This window comes from Pan paniscus, chromosome 15 (genome assembly GCF_029289425.2).
Source record: "Pan paniscus chromosome 15, NHGRI_mPanPan1-v2.0_pri, whole genome shotgun sequence".
NCBI lineage: Eukaryota > Metazoa > Chordata > Mammalia > Primates > Hominidae > Pan > Pan paniscus.
The window spans coordinates 52,230,578-52,244,806 of record NC_073264.2 but is presented as its reverse complement, the minus strand read 5'-3'; the positions used below and the strand labels follow the sequence as shown (position 1 = coordinate 52,244,806).

Below are 14,229 nucleotides of genomic sequence, written 5' to 3'. Positions count from 1 at the left end.
TTGAGACCATCCTGGCTAACACGGTGAAACCTTGTCTCTACTAAAAATACAAAAAATTAGGCGGGCGTGATGGCAGGCGCCTGTAGTCCCACCTACTTGGGAGGCTGAGGCACGAGAATCGCCTGAACCTGGGAGGCGGAGGTTGCAGTAAGCCGACATCGTGCCACTGCACTCCAGCCTGGCGACAGAGTGAGACTCCGTTTCAAAAAAATATATATATATATTCTTGCCTTTCTGCTAGCTCAGTGCAGTGGAAAGAGAACCCGACTACATGTCAAAAGTCCTGGCTTGGACCTGGCTCTGCTTGTTACTATGTAACCTTACAGAAGTCATGAGAGTTTTGCACCTGTAAGACTAAGATGCCTGCGTTGATTACCTCCCACATTGTAACAGGTTAGATAATGAATAGGAATATTTTCTATATATTATACAGTCCTGAATGAACACAGGCACTCGTTATATATCCTGTGATGTCCAGAAATCTTTTTAAAGTTTAAAATGGAAAATTATATTATACATGTTAGAAATACAATAAACTGAATTGTATTTAAAAATGGAAGGGTGGGCTGGGTGCAGTGGCTCACGCCTATAATCCCAGCACTTTGGGAGGCCGAGGCAGGCGGATCACAAGGTCAGGTGTTCGAGACCAGCCTGGCCAATATGGTGAAACCCCGTCTCGACTAAAAATACAAAAATTAGCCAGGCGTGGTGGCGGGCACCTGTAGTCCCAGCTGCTCAGGAGGCTGAGGCAGAAGAATAGCTTGAATCCGGGAGGCGGAGGTTGCAGTGAGCCCAGATCGCACCACTGCACTCCAGCCTGGGTGACAGAGCGAGACTCTGTCTTGGAAAAAAAAAAAGGGGGTGATATCAGCAAGATGGTGGAGTAGGAGGCTCCAGTTGTAACTCCCTTGTTAAGAGACTTAACAAGAATGTCCAGTCCAAAATGTCTTTACAGGAACTCCAGGAACTGGTTAAGAAGTCAGAGTACCCCAGGTGAGCACAAAGCTGAGAACAGCTGCATTGAAATGAAGGTAAGCCGTTGCCTTCTACCTTCAATGACCCCTCACCCAATTTGACATAGCCCAGCACAGCTGGGAGAGTGTCCAATTTGTGGTTTCTCCTCAGGAGAGAAAGAGAAGATGGGAGTGGAACATGCATGCAATGTTCCAGCTTTTCAGAAGCTGGTCAAGAGACTGGTTTCCTTCTTGCCTAACTTAGTCCTGATGAAACCTGCATACTCTGGATACCTAGAAGCTCAGAGAATAAAATAGAACTCAGAGAATAAAAGTGGCTTCCTTTGCTGCAGCATGAGAGAATCTGCAGCACCACAGTCAGAAGCCAGCACAGCTCAGTGCTATCAGGAGATGATGCTCAGTTCTTGGTTTGAAAGAGAAGGGTGCAACATGCATCTAATTTTCCAGCTTGCAGAGGGTGTGGGGGCTGCCTGAGGGACTGGTTTCTGTCTCACCTGGCTCAGAGTGGTGAAAGAAATAGCATACTTTGGATGCCTGGGAGCTACAGAGAGCAAAGGAGAGCTTAGCAACTTGTTGCAGCACCAATAACCTTCAGTACAACAGACAGGCACCAGAGATAGCAAGAGACTACAAGCTCCTGAAAAAGAAATTCACAAACCTCTCTAACTGGGAAATTACATGCACAAGGCTAGAGAAGACACATCTCCAGAAAAAGATTGAGAGGCCCTCAGAATTCTGATGCAGGCTGATTGGTGATGATCTCCGCTTCTCTTGAAGGTACTCAAAAAAGGTAAAGAGAAGTAGCTGGCTTTTTAAATTCCCAAGTCTCAAAAAAAAAAATCACAAGCAGCCAGGCATAGTGGCTCACGCCTGTAATCCCAGCACTTTGGGAGGCTGAGGTGGGCAGAGCACTTGAGGTCAGAAGTTTGAGACCAGCCTGGCCCATATGATGAAACCCGATCTCTACTAAAAAATACAAAAATTAGCCAGGTGTGGTGGCAGGTGCCTTTAATCCCAGCTACTCAGGAGGCTGAGGCAGGAGAATTGCTTGAACCTGGGAGGCGGAGGGTGCAGTGAGCGGAGATCATGCCACAGCACTCCAGCCTGGGTGATAGAGCAAGACTGTGTCTGAAAAAATAAAAAAAATTTAAAAAAATCACAAGCATATGAAGAAACAGAGAAATATGGCCCAAATAAAGGAACTAAATTAATCGCCAGAAACTGACCATAGGGAAGTAGAGAGCTATAAATTATGTGACAAAGAATTCAAAATAGCTGTATTAAATAAGGTAGCTTAAACAGAACACAATTGAATGAAATCAGTTAAACAATGTATAAACACAATGAAAATATCAACAAAGAGGTATAAACTTTCAGAGAGAGAGAGAATGAATGAAACTAAAATTTTGCAGCAGAAGAGTCCAATAACTAAGTTGAAAAAAACCACTACACTAGTCCAACAGCAGGCTTGTTCAAGCAGAAGAAATTATCAGTGTAAAGACAGGTTATTTGAAATTACTGAATTAGAAGAGTAAAAAGAAAAAAAGAATATAAGATGTTTTATGTAAGCCTATAGTAACCACAAAGAAAATACATATAGAAGATACACAAAAGAAAAAGGGAAAGAAATTAAAATATATCACTACAAAACAATCAATGAAACAAAAAAGAAAACAGCAAGAAAGGAGAAAATAATTACAACTCAAAAAAGTATTAACAAAATGGCAATAGTATGTTCTCCCCTATCAATAACTACTTGAAATGTAAATGTATTAAATTCCTCAATCAAAAGACATAGAGTGGCTAAATGAATATAAATCAAAACTCAACTATACGTTGCCTACACGAGACCCATTTTAGACTTAAGGACACACATAGGCTAATAGTGAATGGAAGGAAAAGTCTATTCAATGAAAGTCATAAACCAAAAAAAGCAGGCTGGCTATCCTTATATGACACAAAATAGACTTTAAGTCAAAAATTCACAATATACAAAGAAATATTTATTCACAAATATTATTCACAAACTCACAATAAACAAAAATATTTTTATAAGGATAAAAAGGTCAGTTCTCACAGCATTAGAGCACCAAAATACACAATGCAAACACTGGGAGTTCCGGAGGGACAAATAGCAATACAATAGTAGTAGGGGACTCCAATAACTCCACTATCAGTGATGAATAGAACACCAGAAAGAATATCAGTTAGAAAATAGTGGATTTAACATTATAGACCAAATAGACCTAATGGATATACAGAACTAAGCACACAACAGCAGCAGCATACTCTAGGTATTTTTCTTTAAAATAGACGTGTGTGTGTGTGTGTGTGTGTGTGTGTGAGAGAGAGAGAGAGAGAGAGAGAGAGAGAGGAACATACAGTCACTCATAAACTTAGTTTACATAAGTAAAATATCCCATATGCTGGGGAAGTAAAATAAAATTGGTACCTTTTTAACGGCTTATACTCTACCCCTTCCATCTCCACCTATAATTCACCCCCTGATTTTTCCAGGTAACCATGGTTTACAACCTGGTGAGCATGCTTTAATAAGTTTCTACATCTTCATATAATCATATGTAAACATATGTACATAGAGGTGTTTTAAGGAGGGGCACTGTCAGCCTGACAAAAGTGAAATTATCTTATGTACCCTCCTATGTATCTTATTTTTCCCAATAACAATATTTGATGGAAATCCCTCTAAATCAAATGCTAATGAATTAATTATTTTTAATGGATTTATCATAGTCCATGGCATGGATGCAATATAATCTATTCAACGATGACACTATCACTGGAAGTTGATTTTTTTTCTAGTTTGGGGACAATATAAACATCTTTCTACAAGTATTCTTACATATTGATGTTTTTTATAATGTAGTTTTCTAGCAATGGAATTGGTGAGTTGAAAAGTGGGTATATTTTTTACTTTAATAGCTGTTTCCATACAGCTTTAGAATCTTTACATACAATTAATTGATTATAGATGTGTGAGTCTATCTCTGGATCCTATTCTTTTTCATTGATCTATATGTCAATCCTTAAGTCACTAACACAATACCTTAATTACTACAGCTTCATAATAAGTTTTAAAATCAGTTAGTATGACTCTTTCAAGTATTATCTTTTTTTCAAAACAGTTTTAGCTGTTCTAGCTTCTTTGCATATTCATGTACATTTTAGAATCAATTTATCAATTTCTACCAAAAAACAAACCTTCTGAAATTTTTACTGGAAGCATATTGAATCTATATAGATCAATCTGGAGGAAATTACCATTTTAGCCATATTCAGTCTAAGTATATATTTCAATTTATTGAATATAGCATATTTTTCTGCTTATTGAAGGAGAGGTGGGGGGCCTGTGTGGGTGAGAGACAAGGAGGAGGGCTGACCCCCCTGCCTCCATCCCACTTGAAGAGGAAGGCGTGAGCTGCAGCCCCTCTCACATTCCACTTTCACCTCCATCTATTTTGCTTCCAACATGGAGCTGCCTTGGACTGGCAGGTGGCCCCTGGCCATCCTTGAGGCCCAAGCTGTCAGGAATGGGGAGGGCAGCTTGTTTGCTACAGCTGTCTCCTGGGCACGTGTGGGACTCCCCAGTCTAGGAATGCTTCATGCCCCTACCTCAGGGTCCCCTTGGGAGAAGATTCACACTGCTGGGATGGGGACCCAACAGGGGCTCAGATGTATATCTTTCCATTTTTTGAATATAGTATATCTTTTCACTTATTGAGGTCATCTTTAATTTATCTCTGGAATGTTTTATAGTTTTCAGTGCCTCGATCTTGCACATATTTTGTGGAGTTAATTTTCTTAATGTAAATGGTAGTTTTAATATCAACTGCTCATTGCGCATGGTTAGTACATAGAGATACAGTTGATTTTTGTACATTCAGTGCGTTCTCTTCATTCTGGCTGAAGGGAATATGAATGATTCCTGGTTCTGTGTGTGCTCTTAGAATTGTTGGTATTACAATTCCAATAAATACTCTTTCCTCAGAAGTTGTTACTGTCCAGTCTGGTGGAGGTTCACCCTATACATGCACATATTGTGTTTAGTCAAAAGTCCAAGCAAATCCCCACACAGATACCTGAAACTCTGTTTATCTCTTCACTCTCTGCAAATTCTAGCTCTCTTGGCCTTCCCAAAATTCTCTGTCTCTTCAACTAGGGGAGACTGGTGAGCTTCGTTTGGGTTCCTCTTCTGTGTTCCAAAGCCTGGAAATTGTCATCTGGTAGAAATCCTGGCTGATGGTAGGGCTCATCTCTTTGTTGGCTTCTCCCAGGAATTAAAGCCCTACACTTCCTGCCAGTGTCTGACAATGGTTGTTTCTTATAGTTATTCCTGCTTTTTAGTCATTGATGGAAGGAAGATTACTCCCATGTGGCCAAAAGAGGGAATTCTTCCCCTTTAATTTGTCATGTAATAAATTCTGTTGATAGTTTTCCTGATACTCAACTATATTTGCAGTCGTAGGAAAAACCCTACTTGGTCATAGTTTGTTAATCTTGTTATACAAATCTGAAATCTATTTGCTGACATCCTATTTAGCACTTTTACATCTAACACTTAGTTTTTGGGCCACAGTTTTTTATTTATTGTGTTCTCTATTAACTATATAATCATGTTTTGTTATTAAAGTTATGATGGCTTCATAGACTGGGAAATGGTCCATATTTTTCTTTAGTTTTGATTATTTCAATACCATTAAAGTTGCTTGTTTTAAAAAATTTAACTAGAACTCATCAGTGCAACCATCCTCTCCTTATTAATGACAAATCTGAAATTATCTTTCAAATCCCTTTTATGGAGGTTGGTCTACTCAATCTTTCTACTTTGAGGGATTGATTCAATTAATATATTTTTGGCAGAAAGTATCCCTTTCCTTTATGTTTTAAAAATTGTCGTCATAGAGTTTCACAGAATACTTTCCCAATGTATGTTAATTTGCAAGTTCTATTTTACTTTCCACAGAATAAATAGTTATATTCCTTTCCCAGGCCTAATAATACATGTAATGTTTTAATATTATGTAAGAAAAAAGGATACCAAGTAATCCCTCCAACAGAAACATTTTATTTCCCACCTTTCCTTTCTCACTTCTTCTTTCTCCCCAGTGTCAAGTCCTTAGGATGCTTTCAGGTCCCCACTTGCTCCTAACCCATTCTGGGGACTCTGTTAAGATTTATTTGTTATTTAAAAGTCTTCTTAAGTATTTTTCTCAGATGGAATGTGTGAATGCTCTATTCTTTAAATTCTTGCAAATATTCTTCTTTGACCAGACAAGCAAATGATCTTTTGGCAGGCTATAAAATATTTAAGCTGTGCTATGGTTTGACTGTGTCCCCGAAAGTTCATGTGTTAGAAACTTGATCCCCAGTGAGAAGGTGTCAGGAGTTGGGACACTTTAAGAAGTGTTTAGGTCACAGGGGCACCACCCTCATGGATGGATTAATGCCATTACCATGGGAATAGGTTTCTTATCACGGGAGTGGGTTTCTTATAAAAGGAGAAGTTCAGCTCCCTCTTGCCCTCTATCTTGCCCTCTCTCTGCCCTTCCACCATGGGATGATGCAACAAGAAGGCCCTCACCAGATGCCAGTGTCTTGATTTGGGCCTTCCCAGCCTCCAGAACCACGAGCCAATATATTTCTGTTTCTTATAAATTATCCAGTCTGTGGTATTCTGTTATAGCAGCAAAAACGGACTATGACAGGGTGACTTCTTTCAGTTTTAGTAGGCTGTGGAATTTGTTTCACATTATTTTCACCTGCAAGGTTGTAGAAAGAAGTCCAATGCCAATCTGATTCTTTTTTCTTTACAATTAAGTTGTTCTTTCTTTCTGGGAGCTTGTAAAATGATCTTTTTTTCTTCTTCTGAGTTAAGAATTGTGTCTGTATATAACTGGGTCTTTTTTCATTAATGTCATCTATAATTCTAAAATCCTTTCAATCTGTAATTTTATATATTTTTTGGTTCAGAGAAATGTTTTCCAACTATGGTTTTCCCTCCACCTGTGTTATTTCCTCATTCTGAGATTCCTATTATTCACAAGTTAGGTCTTCTGGATTTATCCTCCAGCTCTCTTACCTCCATATAGGATTCATTAAATCTTCATTTTCTCCGATTCTCCAGTCTACCCTTCCCAAAGCATCAGTAATATATTACTTACAATAAGAAATACTACAGAATTTGAATATGGCCATCTTCCAGTAGTAATAAATGGGAAAAAGCTCATAATTCACTATAATAATCAAATAATTTAAATTACCAAAGAATATCAACAATAAATGTTATTAAAGAACAGTACAAAATTATAAGTATAAAATTGAATATTAGTGGACTAAATGGGGTAAATTATTCCACAAAAGAAGTTTCTTCAGAATTTCTATTGAGAATAGAAACATCACATTTATCACTTTTCAAGTGATGTACTTTTACAAACCACATGCAGCAAGACCCTTATTCAAATACCTTAATAAAATATTTTTATATACATGTCAGATAATCTTAAAATGTTAGAGCCTAAGATCAGCTCCTTTCACTGATTCCCCCCGCCCCGCAACAACTAAGGATAGACTGCTCTAGGAGAGAATGTGGAAAGAAAAACCTTTCTTCTCTGTGTTCATTCTTTAGACTCACAGAGACTTTTTTGTTAATAATCAAGCATTGTAGTCAAAAGCAAATAGGAAAGCAATTCAATTTTTCATTGAAAAACATTTATCAAAAAAAGAAAAACATTTATCTTTTTTTAAAAATGCAAAAGCTGTTATTGCATTTTAAATGTAATTGCTGTCATTGCTAAAGAACATAATTTGGGTGAATAGTAAGTTTCAGAGGATAATTAGGCACTTTACACAAAAGAGAACATCTGCAATCATCCCAGGAATGATGAAATTACAGGGCTATCAATCCTTGTGCTTCAGGGCATGGACTGATCACCAGCTGGAAGACAGAAGATATTCCCTCAATAGTATAATATTTCTATAATATTATCAATTACATTTCAATTTTTATTCCCTTTTAAACATAAGTCATCGGGGGGCTATAAAGCACATTATGGCCAAACAGTGCAACATGAGGGGAAAATCTTCAAAGGCCTTCAAGAATATTTTAAAGAAACGGATTCAAGAAAAATAGTAAACTTTTGGCTGGGAGCGGTGGCTCATGCGTGTAATCCCAGCACTTCGGGAGGCTGAGGCAGGTGGATCACTTGAGGTCAGGAGTTTGAGACCAGTCTGGCCAACATAGTGAAACCCTGTCTCTACTTAAAAAAAAAATGTAAAAATTAGCCAGGCATGATGGTGCACACCTGTAGTCCCAGCTACTCAGGAGGCTGAGGCACGAGAAATGCTTAAACCTGGGAGGTGGAGGTTGCAGTGGGCCAAGATTGTGCCACTGCACTCCAGCCTGGGGAACACAGCAAGACTCCAGTCTCAAAAAAACAAAAAGGAAAAAAAAAGTAAACTTTCAGGGAAGGTGAGCAGAATATCATAGAAGTTAACAAAGAACATTTTGGGTACTTATCACATTCAGAGCTTGAAGAGAGTAGAACTCAGCACTTGTTGAATGAATGAATGAATGAATGAATGAAAAAAGGAACAAACTTACATGTGTCTGGGTTCCAATCCCAGCCTCACCATATTTGACCTTGAGTACTTAAGTGTCTTTGCTTATCTTCAGTTTATTTATCTGTAAAATGGGAATAATTGTGCCTACCTCTTCTTGTAATTACAGGGATTTAACCAAGTAATGTATACAAATAAATAAGTCCCCTGTTTGGAACAGGGTGAACTCTCAACAAATGAGTCATTTTAAGAGCTCTCCTAGGATTGACTGATTTAGCTATTCCTAAACAAACAGATCTAACAATGAAATCATCTCAAGCGACTTCATAATAGACCAAATCTTTCTATATTGACTATATTATAAACCTGTGTTGTTCTTTTTGTGAACCCAACACTGCATTACACCATGAGACATCCTCTAAAATTCTTCTTTACTTTGAACTAAGCATAAACTTTCTGCTAATAAGATCTCTTAGATGATATACTATCATAAGCAGAGTTCAAACTCATACAAAGTGTAACAGCTGCTCACCTTGCTGGTCCAAGATATTGTGACTTGTAGTCAAATGCATACAAAAGCCATAAAAGGACACTCCTTTCTAATATTTTCTCAATAATTAACTTTCATTGCAATTCAATTAATACTATATTGAATATAATTATTAGTAATTTCTCTTGGGACCTATAAATTAAGTGTATCCTGCAAGTGCAGCTAATGTCCCAACCATACCTGAAGAAATTTTATCTATGTCTGTAAACAGAGTGCATATACCTTTGGATGCTCTGGTCTCAACTAGTTGAAAGCCAGCTTAAAAATAAATCACGTCACATTTATGATTAACATGGCTTTAAATAACAATGGGGACTTTATTCCCCCACACAATGATCAACTACTGTTCTCATTGCAACTAAAGATGTTGAAAAGATAACCTAGTTTATTGGACAATTTCTACAAGGGCAGTGTTATAAAATGTCCATTTTTTTTCTGGACAATAAAGTACTTTTAAATTATCAACATAGCTGCATATAATCAAGTTATCTCCTGTCTGGAAGGTGGAAAATTGGAATATTTCTAGAACTTGCAAAGAGTTTTTGTCCTTTACTTCATGAATCACTCAGCAAAAGCCGGCTATGTACTATTTCAAATGTTACTACCTCAGAATGTCACTTGACTCAAAGATTTTCCTTTCCTTTTCTTCTTCCTCCCTCCCTTTCTTCCCTTCCTTCCGCCTTTCCTTTTTCCCCCCCTCTTCCTTCCTCCCTCTCCCTCTTTCCCTTCTTCCCTCCCTCCCTCCCTCCTTGTACAGGGACTAACACTAGAATCACCGCCTCACCATGCCCCTCGTTGGAAGAAACAGAAAGGCACACGATGCTGTAAGCTATGGCAGATGCCCAGGGCACGTGGGGTTGAATAATGCTGTTTGGAGTCAAACACTGAGACTCCGCAGTCACACAGTGATTCATTTACAGAGCTTTACTAAACTACGGGCACTCAGAAATAGACAAACTGTTCTTGCCTCAACCGAACCAAAGGCCCAGCGGGCCTCGAAAAAGCTCAGCCAGGTGCTTTGGGAGGCCGCGAGGAGGAAGAAGGATCCGTGGAAGGAAGCACGTTCACACCACGGCACTGAGGCCTCTGGGCCGAGCTATAATTTAAAGCATGAAACGAAGGGGTCATAGATTCTGACTAATGCTGACCATTTCCATCGGTTACCCAGTTGAATCTCATGTCGACACTAGGAAATCGACTTTATACATGCTCTTTAGGAAACGAGGGACGCAGGATGAAAGAAGCCAAGAGTGTCGCCAGGGCTTGCGCCAGCGCCGTCAGACTCCCGGGATGGGGGAGCTCCAGGGCCCGGCGTCAGCGGATTCACGGAGAAGGAGAAAAGCCCCACTGCCGTGCAGAAGCCTAGGCCCGGGTGAGACGCCTGCGAAGGCTGCCAGCAGCGGAAGAGAAGGGGCGTCCTCCGTGCTGCGCAGCACTCGCCCGCGGTAGGTGGGCGCGGAGCTCAGAGCTGGGAGCCAAACGCAAACGCTGGCGAGAAGCCCCAGCCCCCTCCGCCAGCCCACTCGCTGCGGGGAGGGGTTTCTCACGCCCCCAGCTCCTGGGAGACTGCACCGGAGGTCGGAAGTAAGCGGGACGAGGATGAATCATCCCGCCTAACTCCTCCTTCCCGGTCCCCTAGCCTCCGCACGCCGGCCCCCTTCAGAGATCATGCAGCCGCGAGCGAAGACTGCCCTATCCTCAGACTCTACCGAACCCCCTGTGGCCTGCGGAGACGAGGAGACGGATGGGTCTGGTGGCCAATGAGAGCTTCGATCTCTTGCCCCCCGCCCAATGGGCCGCTGCTCATGGGCCGGGGCGGGACTAGGAGGGCAGGTAGGGGCGGTCCGGGCTGGCGCGCGGCGCGGTGGCTACGCGGCTGCGGCTCACAGAGCTAGCGCCTCTCCGGGTGTCCGTGCCAGTGCTGCGCGGGAAGGCACCACCACCACAGCCGCCGCCGCTGGCCAGGGTGCTGGCAAGACGGGCCCGTCGGCCACCTCGCCAGCTCAGGCACCCGCTGCAGCCGTCGCTGTCTCCTCCCAGACCGGTCCCCATGGAGGAGATGGAAGAGGAGTTGAAATGCCCGGTGTGCGGCTCCTTCTATCGGGAGCCCATCATCCTGCCCTGCTCTCACAATTTGTGTCAGGCGTGCGCCCGCAACATCCTGGTGCAGACCCCAGAGTCTGAATCCCCCCAGAGCCATCGGGCCGCGGGCTCCGGGGTCTCCGACTATGACTATCTGGACCTGGACAAGATGAGCCTATACAGCGAGGCGGACAGCGGCTATGGCTCCTACGGGGGGTTCGCCAGCGCCCCCACTACCCCGTGCCAGAAGTCCCCCAACGGCGTCCGCGTGTTTCCCCCGGCTATGCCGCCACCGGCCACCCACTTGTCACCGGCCCTGGCCCCGGTGCCCCGCAACTCCTGTATCACCTGCCCCCAGTGTCACCGCAGCCTCATCCTGGATGACCGGGGGCTCCGCGGTTTCCCCAAGAATCGCGTACTGGAAGGGGTAATTGACCGCTACCAGCAGAGCAAAGCCGCGGCCCTCAAGTGCCAGCTCTGCGAGAAGGCGCCCAAGGAAGCCACCGTCATGTGCGAACAGTGCGATGTCTTCTACTGCGATCCGTGCCGCCTGCGCTGCCACCCGCCCCGGGGGCCCCTAGCCAAGCACCGACTGGTGCCCCCGGCCCAGGGTCGTGTGAGCCGGAGGCTGAGTCCACGCAAGGTCTCCACCTGCACAGACCACGAGCTGGAGAACCACAGCATGTACTGCGTGCAATGCAAGATGCCCGTGTGCTACCAGTGCTTGGAGGAGGGCAAACACTCCAGCCACGAAGTCAAGGCTCTGGGGGCCATGTGGAAACTACATAAGGTGAGTCCTAAGAAAACCCACTCCTAACTCCCTGCGTCTCCGATCATCCGGTTTTGCAGCAGACGGTCCCCGTCTCTTGCGCACAGCGCATCCCAGTGGGGGCGCAATGCAGGTGCCTTCGATGTTTACCTCCCTGGTCTGGTGCATTGCAGGAGGCATGGGGGAATCTTAACCGGCGCACGGGGGAGTTGAATGCCCCCACAGAGTTGTTGCGGGGATGCCTTAGAGCGGGTCTCTCGGGGCGCGCTGCCTGCGAGCGGGACTCAGGGCGCCCCCTCTCCGCGGCGGGTCTGCAGCCAGTGGCCGCGGCCAGTGTGTGGGAAAGCACTGCGTAGCTGGGTAGAGCCGCGCCAGTGCCCAGGGCCGCTAGGCACGCTCGAGGGCAGGGCGGGCTGCGAACCCCCGGGGAGGGACTGGGATGGGGGCGGTGGGGTCGCGCGGACGGCGGGAGTCAGTCGCTGCTGGATAGGCGGACCTGGTGAGGCACGGCGGAGGGTCGGGGAGACGCCGCAGGCGGAATACTGATGAGCCCGGCTCTGGGCCAGACCTGGCTCTCGAGCTGGAGAGAACGCGGGGTCCTGGTGCCACGTGCTCAAAAGACAGAGCGGAGAGGGCAGCCAGCGGTCGCCATGGCAACGCGACGTGCAGGCTTGGGCCTGAACCCTTCCGGAGTTGGGACCTGAGACTAGAGTGTCAGGACCGGAGTTTGCGCAGTCGCGGCCTGGAAGCCAGACAGGTGCATCTCCTAGGGAAACCTTCTCCTCCCAACTATACACACACCCACTTCTCCAGAATTCAAGCCCTTTCCTCTTTCAGTAGTTATATGTGCAAACTTTGGGACACCTGTTACCAGATTTATCTTTCCAGTCTCTTTTGATGATATTTCCACCATGGCTAGACACGAAGAGGCTTTAGCAACATATTCTGTCGTGCCACTCCTCTGCTCAAAACCCTCCAATTTTTCCCACGCTTCTCAGCCTGTCCCACATGACCTCTTCCATTTTGGCCCCTTCGACCTCACTGCCTCCCACTTACTCCCTCTGCTCCAGCCACACTGCTTCTTACTGTTCCTCAAACGACGCCAGGCACCTCCCCACTCCAGGGCCTTTGCATTTGGTGTTCATTCAGCCTGAAGCTCTCTTCCCCAGTTACCTGAGATCCGAATGGGTCACTTACCTGCATCCTTCAGCTCTTTGCTCAGGTATCATCTTTGCAGCGCCACCCACCCAGACACCCGCTAGTTCCCTCTCAGCTTTATTTTCCTCAGTAGTATTTATCCCTGTGTGGCATGCTGTATATTTTAATTATGTTATTTTTTGTATTTATCTATTGCTCCCTGTACACACACAGACATAAACGAAATAAGCCTCATGAGGAAGAAGATCCTTATAATATGCCCACACTGCTTAGAAGGAAGGGAGCAACTCTTGAGGAGATGTGCATGAATTTGCTTTTCATTTTTTAAATGATCCATTTAGTTGGGGCTGTGGAGTGCAGGGCAGGGATTCAGGATGGTTGGAAGGAGCTTTTCTTTACATCACTGAGTTGCATACCCAAGGATGAGATAGAGCAGTGAAGATAGTGTCCAGGCCTCAGCTGTGGCCTTGCTCAGAGTCTCCCAGAATTCCTTGGAGACTAGAAAGGGTAGCTTTTGCAAGTGGCCAACCGTGGAGTTAAGGCTGGAACATTGATATTTTGTTTACAGCAAGAAAAAAATGTCATTAATTTTCAGCAATCAGTGAAAGTTTTCTCAACTCCTTAACCCAGTTGAATGTGATCCATGTTTACAGTCATTCTATTCTCACATATAACCTATTAAATCATATTAGTACTGATGGGGATTTCATTTAGCACAAATTGAAGCCTAACTGGGCACACACCACTGTTTTCAGAACAGTCGAATTTAAATTTTTGAAAATGACATTTAATTTTGAAAGTTTTCAAAACTTGAGTTCACAGCTAGTTTTTTATTCATATTTTGATTTCACTTTTAAACTGCTAATTATAGTCCATGTTGAATTGCCCTACAAAGTATCCTTGGAACTAAAAAATTAATCACTCTGTCAGGAAAAAGAATTTAGAGCCACAAGGTAATTAGGATGGGTAAACCACAACATTGTTATTTTTTTATGACAAGCCTATCCTTGATCTATTAAGACCAAAAGAAACCTTTAAATCTCTGTCAAGCCCCATGTCAATTTGAAATGTTAAATCATTTGTTTTATTGGCAATAGAAATTATGAGTAGACAGACAC

General features: G+C 43.5%; 1 protein-coding gene across 10 annotated transcripts in view; it reads left to right on the top strand.

Annotated features, from left to right (window-relative positions):
* TRIM9 (tripartite motif containing 9) overlaps positions 1–14,229 on the top strand; it is a 266,633-nt gene that overhangs the window by 133,768 nt on the left and 118,636 nt on the right. For 8 of the 10 annotated variants that reach the window (XM_055097574.3, XM_034937545.3, XM_034937543.4 and 5 more), the window contains 2 exons: positions 956–1,031; positions 9,860–11,974. In XM_055097574.3, the coding sequence (XP_054953549.1) occupies positions 11,153–11,974 (822 nt within the window). In that variant the 5' untranslated portion in view covers positions 956–1,031; positions 9,860–11,152. The remainder of the gene's footprint in view (positions 1–955; positions 1,032–9,859; positions 11,975–14,229) is intronic. The other 2 variants (XM_055097573.1, XM_055097576.2) reach the window with 1 other exon arrangement.